This window comes from Lagopus muta, chromosome 14 (genome assembly GCF_023343835.1).
Source record: "Lagopus muta isolate bLagMut1 chromosome 14, bLagMut1 primary, whole genome shotgun sequence".
Classification (NCBI taxonomy): Eukaryota; Metazoa; Chordata; class Aves; order Galliformes; family Phasianidae; genus Lagopus; species Lagopus muta.
The window spans coordinates 16,217,484-16,232,151 of NC_064446.1; the positions used below are offsets into that span (position 1 = coordinate 16,217,484).

A 14,668-nucleotide genomic window follows, 5' to 3' on the forward strand; every position below is an offset into this window, starting at 1 on the left:
TCAATGAACTCTTCTGTCTAGATCACACACATATACATATCCTGCTAGTAGCACCAAGTTTGTACGTGAAAAAAAAGGGTAAAGAGAAGCCTTCAGAAAAGCATTGTGGCCTCAAAACCACAGCAGTACGTGCCTTCACACAGAGCAGACAGCAGTCTGTGAAGGATTTTAAAAGTGGCAACTGAGCTGCCATTACTTCTTGATGCTCACAATACCGTTATGCTATTTTTAAGCAGGTAAATGTGACAGATAGTGCTGTTATTGCATTGAACTGCCTTTGTGATTGACTCCATTCCAAAGCACGGCCTAAATCTAAGGGGAAAAAAATACACACAAAGAAAAACCCAGCAACTAATTCCTGCATCTTACCAAAAAAACTCCAGCTAAAACCAACCAACGCCCAGAATGACCACCTCTCTTCCAGCAGACACATTAAGATTTATTTGCAGTGCTAAATCAGCACTCATAAAGCAAATAACCCCTTTTCAAACCGCAGCCTGAATCTTCGCCACAACATGAAGTGCTCCACTCCAAAGCACTCAAAAAAAAGCATCCACAGCCACGGCAAGCACAGCCCATCTCATCTCATCTCATCTCATCTCACCTCTCCTCTGAGGCTTTTCTCAATGCCCCCATGCCCAGGTACCAGCAAACAGAGAGCAGACTCACCGACAGGTAGCTGCTGGCATCCACGTTGTCGGTGATGGTCTGGCGCTCACCCCTCTGGTTGATCTTCCTAAACCTGCGCCGCGACTGCCGGAGGGGGACTTCTCTTTGCAGGATGCTTTCCTCATTGTCTTTGGAGTTCTCCACCTGAAACACATGTTCGGGTTCCTGGTTAAACATCCAGTTCTTCCATAGCACCGAGAGCCGATGGAGCCGTAGCAAGCTCATGAGGAAGGAACAAACATAAGTTGAGACCAGTTAGATTTTTCTCAAGAAAACGACAGCAGATGCTTTGGAGAACTGCTGGGGCATGGCTCAGAGCGACGTTATTACAATGAGCCGGAGGCCGCAGCTTCCTTCCAGGAAATAGGGGTTTTTTTCTTTTTTAAAGCTGCACCCGTATCCTCCAAATAATGTCACTCGTGGGCAGAAAGGCTTTTGCACCACACACATTACACAGTGAGAGTTATATGTGTGTCAGATTCTAAGGATGCCCTCCACAGAAGTTACCGTTTAGATATTTATGCTTTTCAACCCTGGCCATTCTATGATTCTGTGACACAATCTGCTTAAAGCCACTGAATTATATTCCATTTTTAACGGGGTGTTTTTTCAAAACTTAACAATTTCATGCAGTAGTCACAGAGAAACAACTTACAACATCCCTGTTCTGTTGGTTGTTTAATTGGCGTGGGTCTTTGCTTTGGAAAAAGCTCTTAGCCCTACTTTCCCTATGCCATACCTGTTTCTAACCACTTCCAACAAATTATGAAGAATTCACTGGAACTTGATTCACACCTTGATGATAAATCACATCTTCAACTAAACATTAAAAATAAGGTAAATTTATCTTGTTAGGAAAAGCCAACAGGAATCCTTTTTATCTCACTAGCTCCAATTCCTTTTTCTTCTATAAAAAGCAGTCCCATCCCTCCCCACTTCCTTCTGATGTTTTGGAAAAGTGTATCCTAGCAGGAAACAGAGCAGACGTGCTGCAAATGGGCTGCAGCCAGCAAGAAGCTCCTCTACCATACAGTTACACTATAAGTTTCTATTGCCCTAAATGATTTTTTTAAACAGGCTTTCCCAAACGTAAGACTACAGCAGTAGAACAGGAGAAGCTCCACGTTGCATTATGCAGCCCTCCCTTCACACACTTGGGTAAATTATCTCCAAATTCAAATGCAAAAGGTGTAAAGGTATGAAAATTAGGAAGATTTAACGGGCAGTAACAAGTCTCTGAAAACAGCTGAACCATTCACAGAAGCAACATCACCTCCACTTTCCACATTGCTTTTCTCAGGGGTCAGAGGAAGGTGCAGGTGACGGGCTTATTTTGCGGGTTATTTTTAATTCCACAGAGAGAAATATACACTGGCAATGCAATTTAAAGATATGCTAGATTTTAAATAGAAGGCTGCTTTCCCATTGCAGTGTTACCAAAAAGAAAGCAGAAAAGCAGAGCTCCCTCAGTAAGCGAGAACCACGCTTTTCATTTCTCAAACTGCACACAGGTTTCCTGAAGCAGATGAGGTTTGGTTTCTTACATTTACTCTAATAAGTAACCTTTAAAACTGCCTTGCTTCCACTGTGAATTTTGTGCATGTGCAACACGAGCTGCTTCAATAAATGCACTGTTTCTTCTTTCCTTTGGGTTCAGCCTTACGGGAGCACAGACAGTAAAGCAGGGCTGTGTGCATCTGGCACCCAGTGATGGGGCTCCCTGCAGCAGTAGGCAACCACCAGCCCAGCATTGAGGACCTTCACTATCAAACCCCCAACTGAACAGATAGTTTGAAGGCTAAAATAAGCACCTACTGCAAGATGATGCTGTTTTTCCTCCACAATTCTAACTGAAAACAAAGAGGTGAGCACAAACACATGATTTGGTAACACAAGGGCAAAACAACCAACTGCCAGTGGAAACGCAGAACTGAGACCACCTGCTTCCTTCAGTTAGCACTGCAACCGACCAAACAAAACAAAAATACAAATCAAAACACCAGGAAAGAGCCCTGCACAGCTTCCAGTTCAGTGCCACCAGCAGATGGCTGCCAGTCCGGCTGGTGGTGCTCACGGCCATCACTGCGCCTACTGCTGGTTCTGAGCACCCAGCTTCCCCAGCACAAGCAGCACCCAGCCCTCCCTGCACCAGGTTGTCACCCAGCCTGCTGGCACAGAGCACAGCCAGCACAGCACCACGGGACAAAGGCTTCTGCTGAGTGCTGCAACACTGCAGCGGCACAGCGCAGGAGCAGGCACCAGCTTGATGGCACTGCTGCCCAGCGTGCTCCTTCCTAGCATCTTGTACACCTATTATCTGAAAACAACTGGATCAGCTTACTAACTGGGCACGTTCTGAAGAAGGGTGCTGCTTTGTTTAATTGGGTTCTGGCAGCTGCAGGCTGCTCCATGCAAACTGCTTCCCCCGCTGCGTGTGCTGCCACAAAAAAATAACAAAAACCAAAGGGATCATGAAATTGTCCTCAGTGTCACTCTGCACTTGGTGCCAGCACCTCCAAACACCATGCTGCTCCTCTGCTGTCTTACAATGAATCTAAAGACAAAAATGAAGATGCCAATGTACAATTTCCACGTACATGGAAACACTGCAGTTCTGGGCCATTTTCTTAAGTGACAAATGGCCCCATTATTAATTCAATAGGTTGTTCAGCCTCCAAAATATGAGCTACTCTGCCTACTCACACGCTATCTGTTATCCTCATTAACTTAAGATGACCACATTTTATGGCCTTTAAAATGGGTCAGTTCCCAGAGGATTCCCATTTCAAAAAACTGATTTACATTCTAAAAAGAAAGAGGAAAAAAAAATAGGAAAGCAGCAGCAAAAGCAGAGAATGGCAGCAGTCTTTAACTGGGTTAAAGTAGTGAAAGCTTTCACTTGAAGATAAATATTCATTAGGCATTGCACATCTAATTGGATGTTGCATATTAAAGAAAAACTCTCTTGGAAAAAAAGAGTGAAAGAAATTAAGAGAAAGTAATAAGAATTAATCAGGGAAATGAAGCTGAGCATGCCTTCTGTCACAGCAGCTCACTAGTGAGGCAATGCCACCACACTGAGGCTCTCTTCTCACCCCACTGCAAGTCCCACGTAGGAAACTGACAGTACTTGAGCTATATTTTCCTCTAAGTTGTGAACTGTAGACTTGTAGTTCACTGATTTTCCTACAGAAGAGGACACTGAAGTTCCATAAATGGACATAAGGTACTTTCAGGTGTCTTTATTCTCTCAGTGGAACCTAACTACAATTACAGGAAATCCAAGAAAGAATTTTAAAGCAGAGAGGACAGTCGTCCAGGCTGTGCAGTTCTCTCCAGGAACAAGTGTCAGCATTTGGCAATGCTGATGTATACAAGTGGCTTCTGCAGGACTGTGACATTCCCCTGGGAAACCTCACAGCAGTCACACACACAAAAAACTCTTCAGTTTCACAGAACCATAGAATGGCCAGGGTTGAGAAGGACCACGATGATCGTCTGGCTCCAACCCCCTGCTGTGTGCAGGTCACCAACCAGCAGCCCAGGCTGCCCAGAGCCACATCCAGCCTGGCCTTGAATGCCTGCAGGGATGGGGCATCCACAGCCTCCTTGGGCAACCTGTGCCAGTGCCTCACCACCCTCTGTGTTAAAAACCTCCTCCTCATATCCAAACTAAACCTCCCCTGTCTCAGTTTAAAACCATTCCCCTTGTCCTATCACTATCCACCCTCACAAACAGTTGCACCTCTTCTGTTTACATGCTCCCTTCAAATATTGGAAGGACAGCAACGTGCTCTATGGAGATGATACTTCTTTGTGTGTATCTTCACTGTTTGTTTTTTTTTCCCCCCATTTGGTTGCCCAGGTTTTTGTTTGGGTGTTGCTTTGTGGTTTGTTTTTTTTTTTAATACAATGATGACAATAACATAAACTTTGCCCATGGAAAATATTTCATGTAAACCAGCAAACCCACTTGCAGCAGGTGAGTCACTGCCAGGAGGAGTGACACACTTTCCACCTCAAACAGCAGTTGCACCAGTCCATGGCATTTCTGCAGGACACAGCACAGTGGCTCTATGAGCACCTGGAGCAGCAGGTCTGTAAGCACAGGGCTGTGCAATTAGCTTGTGAGTGAAAACAGTCTAAACTGTTGGTCTGTTTAGAAACAGAGAGAATTGTTTTCAGCTCCATCAGCCTGAAGGGCCTCCAGCAGACAGGAAGGCACCCATGGGGCCAGGCAGATCCCTGTGCCACAGTTTGGTGCAGCTCACCTGACAGAGCAGACATCTGTGCACACAGCATCTTTTAATGAACACATGAACTTGGCAGTTTGTAAGTATTCTCAGGAAGTGCAATGGACATGGAAAAGGTCGATGGCAGCGAAGCTGAAAGCCTTATCCTTCAAGCTTGGCTAAGCATCCTGTGCTCCTTCAGCTCTTACTTAAAAGCCTTCACACTACGTGGAATTGCAAAGCTGAGAATAAGAGTACCACTTTCCAGCAGACCCAGCAGTGCTAGCCTGGCCAGTAAAAAGCAATGAATCAGGGGGTGAGGATGGAAATAAAATATTCAAGATAGCAGTCTATTGTTCCACAACTCAGGAATGCTCAAGCCAGCCCTAAATGGTAAGCTTTGGAACTCAAATAAATACAGTTTTGAAAGGAATGACACAATCATTCTAATCATCACCATCATTCACCCATCTAGATTAAATGCACGTGACTACTGCCAGTATGATAGCAGCCCTAGGTGTAACTGAAATCAAGGCAGTTTTGCTGCAATTTTATAAAATATTTCACAATAAGCTTTTTGCTATAAGACAAAAAGAATTTGCAGAAATCAGCAATAGATTAAATACATCTGAAAAATCTGCCTTACCACAATCATTTCTGAAGGCTCCAGTATGATACATTCGCATCCTCGTTTTCCTCCAGACTGCTTGCCAAAACTACATAAGGACAGAAAGAAATGAAAAAGAATGAGACAAACAGCTCAGCTCATCTTTTTGGTACTAAAAGCAATCAGCTCTGGTGCAGATTACCTACTCTGCAAAACAAACAAACAAACAAACAAACAAAAAACCAATTGGGTGAAATTATTGTACAAAAAATTCCAACATAACAGCATCATTAACATATTTTTTTAATTATTATTTACTCAGTCCCTCCCATCACAGGTTGTTATGCAAAGCTCAGATACAAAGAGCTCTCATTCCTAAGATCACTGCTCTTTGCAGATGCCCAAACCCACTCAACGCCTCCAGCACTGGCTGCAGACCTTCTGTCCCAGCTCAGCCTGTGCCACACAGCTGGGCTCAGGTGAAAGCCTTCCCAGACAGACAGCAAATTAAAAAAGTCTACTTCATTAACAGCATCCCAACTGGATTAGCGATGCTGGAGCTGGAGCTGCTGTGTTACAAAGTCAGGCTGCCAACGGCAATCAACCTCTAACACATCAGCAGGCAAAACAAGTGAAGAATCAGCTAACTTGAAGGAAAGACTGATGTTTGCATTACAACAGGGCTAAGGCAAATGCAGAGATGAACCCTAAGAAGTAGATGTGCTTTGCTGGTTTCTGCTATGGTTACGTTTGGAAAGCACATCTGGAATTTCAGCCACAAAGCATTCGAGTTGCAGCCATCTCTATAGAACACCACCACTGTGCAGACCTCTGAAAAGACCTGTGCTTATAAGCTGCACTTCTACATACAAAATCTCATCCAGGACATTTGTGTTCTCAGGAAAGGAAGTGAAGCTTCAGCTTTTTCCAGCCAATATATTATTGGTGCAATCCTACAGGCTGGCTGTCAGGATAAAGCACTGCAATTAGCAGAAGCACCGCAGATTAAAATGTCAAGTCTTGATTTTATTAGTGATTTACTGAAAAAAAATAACCAGTAAGTGAGATAACTGCTATGAAGTCATACTGGAATTTTCTCATGCATGCTAGAGAAGGCCAGAAGAGCACAGGTTTCACACTGAAAATTGGTATTTTCCACACATGTAAAGCAAGTGACTGGTAGCTGAAGTTCTCACGGCTTCAGTCACTTGAAAAGCATTCACTCATGCTTTTGCCATGCAGTGTGAGCTTCTGAGCATCTGCAGTGTATCAGATCTATTCCTCCACTAACCAAAAGAGAAAAACAAAGCGAAACAAACCAACCTTCCGCAGCACGGCGCATTTGCATTGAGGAAAAAAAAAAGCTGCAGTTCTAGTTTTACTTCATGCAACAAAGAAATTGAAAAGAACAGATCTTCAGATGGAAATCTAGAGGTGCTATGTGCAACTAGAAAATGTCTGCATCCTTTTAGAACAGAAATTATCCGTTAATAATAATAATAGTTCTGGTACAGTTGTGCTTCCCTATGCTTCTGTTGCAACATTTGTCAATTAAGCAATGATCATGCACAGAACACGAGAGGAAGAAGACATCGCTTCAATCAAAGGTCAGGCTCTGGGCGCTGCCCCTTCTGGTCCATCAAGCACTTTACAACAACCAAACACTTGCAGAAAGGTTACATTCCAACAACAAAACCCACCCTGCAGATCCTAAGGAATAAACGCCTCACGTTTACCAGTCAATAGGTCATGGTTAATTACTTCCTGGCACGCACCACGCGATGTTCTCTCACCAAGCTGAGACGTGGGCACAGTTTCCCCAGCCATTACATTCTCATCAATGAACGTAACCAGAGTCTTAAATCTACACGCCTTTATTCCACAGCTGCCTGCTGCCATAAGACTCAGCTGTACGAGCCACATCACGGCTCTTACAACCACACTGCGTGCTCCTGTCGCTCGCTGCTCACCTATTACATCTGCACCAGCAGCTTTCAGACACTCACTGGCTTGTGACACGGCCACATGAGTAACATCTCCCATGTAAACAAAGGCGGCTTTGTTTACCCCCACACGCCCTGCCCTGGCCGCCACAACCTTGCTTTCCTCCTCATTCACTGCTATTCATAATTAAAAATGCTTAAGCAATGGTATCACATGAGAAAGGAATGCAAGTTGAACCGGCGTGACGTCGTGCATTGACAGCTAATGGGGATTCAGGCCACAGGATCAGACAGAGCTGCCGACACGTGAAGCACAGATAATGTGGTCCTCAGCAGCTGCTGCTCCCCTCATTCCAGCCATCCCCATTCTGCAGCATGACTCCCTCGTGCAGACAAAGCCCCACACAAGTAACACCCAGCTCCAAAAGCTCAGATCTGCTGCACTAGAGCATCTGCTTGACTTCACTGAGCCAAAGGGACCAAAGCTGGTTCCTCTCCCAGGAGCCTCCCACAAAGAAAGGCTGAGGGAACTGGGCTTGTTTAGCTTGGAGAGAAGGCGCTGTGGAGACCTCATTGTGGCCTCCCAATATTTGAAAGGAGAGTATAAACAGGAGGGGGAATGGCTGTCCACAAGGGTGGATAGCGACAGGACAAGAAGGAATGGTTTCAAACAAGGATAGGGGAGGTTTAGGGTAGATATCAAGAGGAAGTTTTTCACCCAGAGGGTGGTGAGGCACTGGAACAGGTTGCCCAAGGAGGCTGTGGATGCCCCATCCCTGCAGGCATTCGAGGCCAGGCTGGATGTGGCTCTGGGCAGCCTGGTCTGGTCCCAAAACAGAATTTTATGATCTCACATCTGATTTTCACATCTCAAAGCCTTCAATATAGGGATATCGAGCATCTTATAATGCTGTATTTTCCAGGAACTAGAAAATCAACGACTGGCTGTGTAAGTTGACACCATGATTGCACAGTTACTGATGACCTTCAATAGTTACCTGCAGCAATGCCCTGCACCACATTAATGATACAGCAGTGCAAAGGTATACCAAGCAAACGGCATATAATCTGCTGCAAGTATTTTGCTTTAAAGGAATATTCTCATCCCAAACTGCCTGCCTGTCAAACAGCTTGCAGGAACACACAGATGAGGACAAACTGTACTTTTTACCACTGCAAGCAGAACCCAGTGACCTCACACCCTGCCCGACTCAGTAAGCTGCCTGGGTTTCTGCAAGGCAAAGTCATCTCTCACCAGGAACGCACTGCTAAGTTGCATAATAAAGGAAGTAAGGTCTGTTTGTTAGGTTTGGGTTTAGTTTGTTGTTGTTTTTTAATTTGTTTATGAATAGAAGCATTTTTTTCCCAAATCAGAGCTCATCTTCCTTTGAAAATCACTTTCCTCAGAGTGCCTCTCATGCCAAGCAGCTGCCCAGCAAACAGCCAGCATACCTGCTGCAAGGTAACTGCTGCCCAGGCCCAGACGTCCCCATCACCTTTCTCAGCTACTACCAGACACACTACACACTATTGCAAACAGCTTGAACATCCATCTGTATTACTGAACTCCCAGTAGAAATACTCTGAGCTTAATTTCCTTGTAATTGGCCAATAAATAAGAGAAAGCCTGCATAGTCTCATGATACACAGTAACACAACTGCAGTGTTTGCATGGAGAGGAGGCAGAATCCTTCCATGGTCACAGTATGGTGACCATTGACACAGAAATCCTTGCAGGAATTACTGCCTTCCTGGGCAGCTGCAGAGCTGCACTGCTGCTGACTGCATTTCCAACAGCCCCTATGCCTTTGATTTGCAAAATAAAGTAGGTAGGGAATTACATAACATGAATGTAGATCAGAAGTTGTATTAGAGAATCAAACTTCTCTATAATCTTCCCAAAAGAGGGGGAAAAAAAAAAAAAAAAAGAAAGGGGAAGCAACACATAAGGATTTAAATATTTCACTTTTAATGGATAATTCAATAGATGAGCTAAAGTCAATAAAGGGTTACTACCAAAGTGGGTTTTCCCCATTTGTGTTATTTCTTTTTAAATTGGCAAATGTAGGTGCAGAGTTTCCAAGACACCATATGCTGTGCAGGTCCTGAGCATTTCAAAGTAACTTAATTATAAAAATATTACAATGTTTAATTCCATCAGAAAATGGTTTAAAGGAAACTTGAGACCACAAGGAGTACAGCTGAATGCAGAACACCACTTCCCATTAATGCTCCATCACCATACACCCTTTCTGCATTCGATGTCAATAACAGCAATGTTTTGCAGGCTTATCTCTCAAGCTGGCTGCAAGCTTTAACTGGGAACGATTCTGAAGGCTGTGAAATGCACCCTCTAGACGCTGCCCTAATTATTGTGCTCAGAATCAGATGAGGTTCTGAGGCAGCCAGCACCTTTCCTACTACTGTCAGTGAGGGAAATTACTGGGGTTGGTGGGAGCTGTGGACAAGATCATGCCATCATTTGGTTGTAAGGAAGAGATCTGCACAGAGCCCTGTGTATTCTTTTGGCTCTTGTAGAAGATTATTCTGTGCCAGAAGAAATGTGCCAAGCGCTCATCTTGCTCTGCAACACATCACAGCCTTCTCTCGAGGCAGTGCCTGCAGAAAGCAGCACTCAGCTGTGGGACCAGCACAGAAAGCCTCAGCGGTCATCAGAGCCCGGGCACAGCTCAGACACAGCAGGAGCAGCCAAGGCAGGATGCCTGGAAGGATGGTCAGCAGCAGAAAGATGCCACTGTGCCTTCATCACAATCTGGGAAAGCAGGAGCTCTGAGCTGCTCATTCACTGAAAGGCACAGATCCACTGTTTGCAGACAGCAGTCATACAAGGTTTAGGAGTAAAACTGATTGCTTTTGGATGATACATTCAAGGTGTAAATGTATTTGAAAACAAAATGTAAAGGTGTCTGAAGTACAAGAAGTGTCAGTTGTGCAAATAGCAAGTCCTTAATCCTCAGTTCTTATCTACCAACGCTGTGAAAGCACAGCACTGGGAGCAGAGAAAACTGTGGCACAGAAGAGACTGAAACGCTTAACAGCCACTGCAAGCTGCAAAATATATTAAAAGATTGTTATCTCCAAAAATTAACTTTATAAAAAATAAGCTAATTTCAACCTAAGCCACTATTTGTACAGCCAAACTGGAGTTGCTCTTTTATTATGGCCATTTTCTTTAATCCAAGCACTTGGGTTGGATTTGGGGTTAAAAAAAAAAAGACTTGTTTGTAGGCAACAAATGCACTACCTGAATTTGGGATAATGGCACCAATTTCCTCCACTTGAGATTTCAGAGCAGCCATTTCTGAATTTCTTGGAAGGGGCAGGAAAAGAACTGTTTGCTTTCAAGACACATCTTGGATGTTTCAATACTTTGTATTTTTCCCTTCAAGGTTCAATTCTCACAGCTGTAGGAGGTTGTCATCCACATAATTGGCTTCAGAAGTTCCTCTAGGCCCTTGATACATTTCCTATGGCTAATCTTGCTGTGAGTAATCTCCTTCAAATACCCTGTTCAAATGAATTATCTTGATTAACAAGCAAGGTTAACAGAAAAACTCTTTAACTTGCTGACATGATTTTCCTGCCACAAAATCCCCCCATCCTGTTCTTTTGTTCTGGCCATCACTTTCATGTTAGGAAGAATATTCTTTTCCTACTATGCCAAGTGTACTGATAAATCCATTCTCTGGGCAATAGGGTAATCAAAATCAGGCCATCTTTGTACCCACTACTAATGACTGATTTGCTTATACTATTTAAGAAAGAAAAACAAAGTCTTACAGGGCTCTTCTTATCTTCATCATCAGAGGAATGAACGAATTTTATCCTACCTGCACACAAGTCTTAATCCTCCCATCTTCAATCCAATTACTGAATTACAGCTTGCACAGAATGCCTTTCCCAAGCATCTGCCCCAACTCACTCGAGAGCCTACAGAGATGCACAGGCAGCTGCCTGCTTCAGCTGGGCTATGCCTCTTTCAGGCCTCAATCCAGATATTTTACTCTTTAATGATCTGCAGAAGGACAGGAAGGTTTTCCTGAGCTGAATATCAGAATGGTAGATAATGGATGAAACAAGACATGAAGAAAAGGGGAGCCTGGCCAGCATCTCAGCCAGGCTAAGCAATGGTCTACTGGAGCCTCCTCCATCTGTCAAGGTAAGGGCTGGGCAGATGACAGGGAAAGGACAAGCGGTGTGGGAAGGGAGCAGGAAATTGGCAGCAGGTCTTCCCCTTCCAGTCACACTTACAGAAATTGAAAGTATCTCATCAATAACTGTAACAGCAGTTACACACATGATTATTAAGTACAGGTACAAGGCAGCTAGTTGAAAACAAAACAGATAATAACCACTAGAAAAATGGACATATACACCCCCCTCCCCCATAGGAAGTTTGTCAAATGCTCCAGAGATAAACACACAATTGGAATTACCACATCAGTGTTACAAAGGGATAATTGGAAGGGAGTGACCACCAGCCACACGCGAGGATCGAGTTTCCAACTGAAATCCATTTGCTAACTACTATCTGTTACAGTAAATGCCTCTGTCCACCCAGTTCTTTCAAAATGAGAACTATTCCAGCCTGCCTCATAACCTTTTCAGAGCACTAGGAGGCCTCCATAAAGCCTAATTTCTCATCCCTGGCATTTATAGCCTGCCACACATTAAGGATTCTATTTTGGATCTCACACATTTTCCCCAGGGATGCCTCAAAGCTACCACCATCCTGCATCACTTTTGTGCAGATGACACCTGTCTGCAACCTCTCCCACCTCTGCTCACGTGTTGACACGTTTATTCCAGACTCAACAAATCAAATAGCTGGGCTTCGTATCTGATACCTGAAAGCTAAGCAGGATGCCTTCCAAAAAGGCTGCTGGTTGGAAGGACATCTCCACTCCCTTCAGCATCACAGAACTCTTCAAGGATGATTTTTTTTATTTTAAAGCAGCACAGATGCATCAATATACTGAGTAATGTTTTCTTCCACACAGTTTATGTCACTGACATGCAGGTAGAGCATCAGATGCTCGTTAGACAGAAAGTGCACAGCATCGAGCTCCTTATCCAAAAAGGAATTACCTGAAAGGACAGATGTCCTGTCTTTTAAAACCAAACTCTCTCCCTTTCTTTAGGGCAAACAATATTATTAAGGTTGGTAAGGCATATTTCTTCTAAAAAAATAAAGTAAAAATCAAAGCAATACTAAAATGCACTGAAAGATTCTGGAGGAAAAACAAAAGCCAAGCACATAGACACCAGCATCATAATCAATTCAGGAACTCAGGTAATTGTCATTACTGTGTTACCAACTTCCTATTCAAAGCTTGAAATAGCTTTTCGACTCTTGAGAAGATGCTTCACACCTCACTGTGCACTGTGGGCCATTTCCACTGTTACTGCTTAAGCAAAAAGAACAAGACAGAAGTAAGCAAGGAAGAAAACGACACTTTGTGTCCTATTAAAAGGAGCATCTCTGTGACACCCAAAGGGATGAGAATGAAGGCAATGCTATGCTTTCTTAGAGACACAAATTTGAGCCTCCTTTCAGAATGACTTGGCTATGGACAAGGAATAATCCATAACATCAAATGCTACTTTAAATGTAATTAAACAGTGCTAATTATAGTTATGGGAAGAATAGTACTACATAATCCAAGCACTGTTTCACTGAGAATAGCCTGCAAACCATTGGTGACTGCAAATCCCTCAACTACAAAAGTGTTACGTGAGGTATTCAGACCAAGGAAAGCAACCAAACACTATCATACTTCACTTCTCCATCTGAGATCCTGGCCCCGGAGCCCCAGGAGGACCAAGTGGGACTGGATTGTTGGTGCCAAAGTCAAAAGCTTTGGGGGAAACAAAAAGATTCAGACAGTTTCAACACCTTTTCGCCCACCTGAACTCCTCACTGATTAGCTATCCTTTTAGTTTATCTAGCTGTCCATGTCTGCACTTTCACTCCAGACCTTCAGCATATCAAAGGTCAGCTCGAATTTCAATTCTTCATTATTCCTCCTCCCGTAAAACAAGAACACAGGCAGGAACAGGTTGGTTATTTGGAAGAGGAGTGCGATCCCCTTCATGTGCTCTCAATGCAAGAGGGGACAACACATCCCAAGAGCTACACCATTTAAACCATAACTTGCCAGCAGTTCACATAACAGAAATTTGTGACCCCTTTTCTATCTAGCAGCTATTTTTCCTCATTACCCATTATATACTGTAAACTAGCAACAACAGAATTGTTTTTCTTCTTTAAAAAAGAAAAGAAACTTAATGATGCAGTTACGTGACACATTCCACAAATTCAGAAAAACAACTACCTTCATATAGGCTTTAAGTAAATCTCAGCTTGTTACATCCTCACTTGTGGCACTGCTGGACTTCAGTTGCTGGCAGGAGATGGAGCCCATCACACAACTTTTATTGTTGTTTTTTAAGCACTCCTGCCTATCCTAGAAGCACACTTTCAAGACACAATGACACAAACACTGCGTGATGCACAAGGTCAAGCACAGCATCACAGCACAGCAAGGTCCAGCTCAAGTGAGATATCGAGCCTCTGTTCAAGCACATCCCACTGCTGCAGCTCTTGGGAACCAACACGGCTGGCCTCTATTCACTTCCTTCAACACAGAAATCACAGAAGCCATTAAAATACAGCCTCAAACCAAGGACAGAAACTGCATGATCTACAGCAATGCTTTTGAGACAAGGACTTCTACAGAAAACAGTCATGGAGAAGGAGTGATTCAAAAGGCCCCTGAGTTAATAAGCCAAATACAAATTCTCTCAAACTAAAAAAATTCAGCCAGGCAAGACTTAATGGTTGGTGTTAATGAACGAAGGGTGGAAGGGATTTAAATGAAGTTAGCAGGACATTTCTGTCCACTGCCCAACTTCAGGGGAAAAAAAAAGAAAGAAAAAGTGACCTTAAAAATTGTATAAAAAAAAAAGTTACAGTAGCATCAACATTGGTTTGAAAACAGATCTTGACTTAACCTGGAAAAAACAACCAACTACAATTTCACCTACCTGCAAGGTGGTAAAAACATGGAGTCCTTCATGAGCACAGATCCAGAAAGCAGTATGTACCAGCATCTTGCAATAGTTTCTGAACTGTAAGAAAAGGCACCAGAAATCATTGCTATCGACCTCAGCAGCTCAAAAACACCTCACACAAA

At 43.6% G+C, this 14,668-nt stretch overlaps 1 protein-coding gene across 7 annotated transcripts in view; it reads right to left on the reverse strand.

The window, feature by feature from the left end:
- Positions 1-14,668, reverse strand: part of RAPGEF6 (Rap guanine nucleotide exchange factor 6) — a 105,490-nt gene that overhangs the window by 70,214 nt on the left and 20,608 nt on the right. For all 7 annotated transcript variants that reach the window (XM_048960258.1, XM_048960257.1, XM_048960262.1 and 4 more), the window contains exons 4-6: positions 14,520-14,603; positions 5,548-5,617; positions 670-813 (exon numbers count right to left, since the gene is read on the reverse strand). In XM_048960258.1, the coding sequence (XP_048816215.1) occupies positions 670-813; positions 5,548-5,617; positions 14,520-14,603 (298 nt within the window). The remainder of the gene's footprint in view (positions 1-669; positions 814-5,547; positions 5,618-14,519; positions 14,604-14,668) is intronic.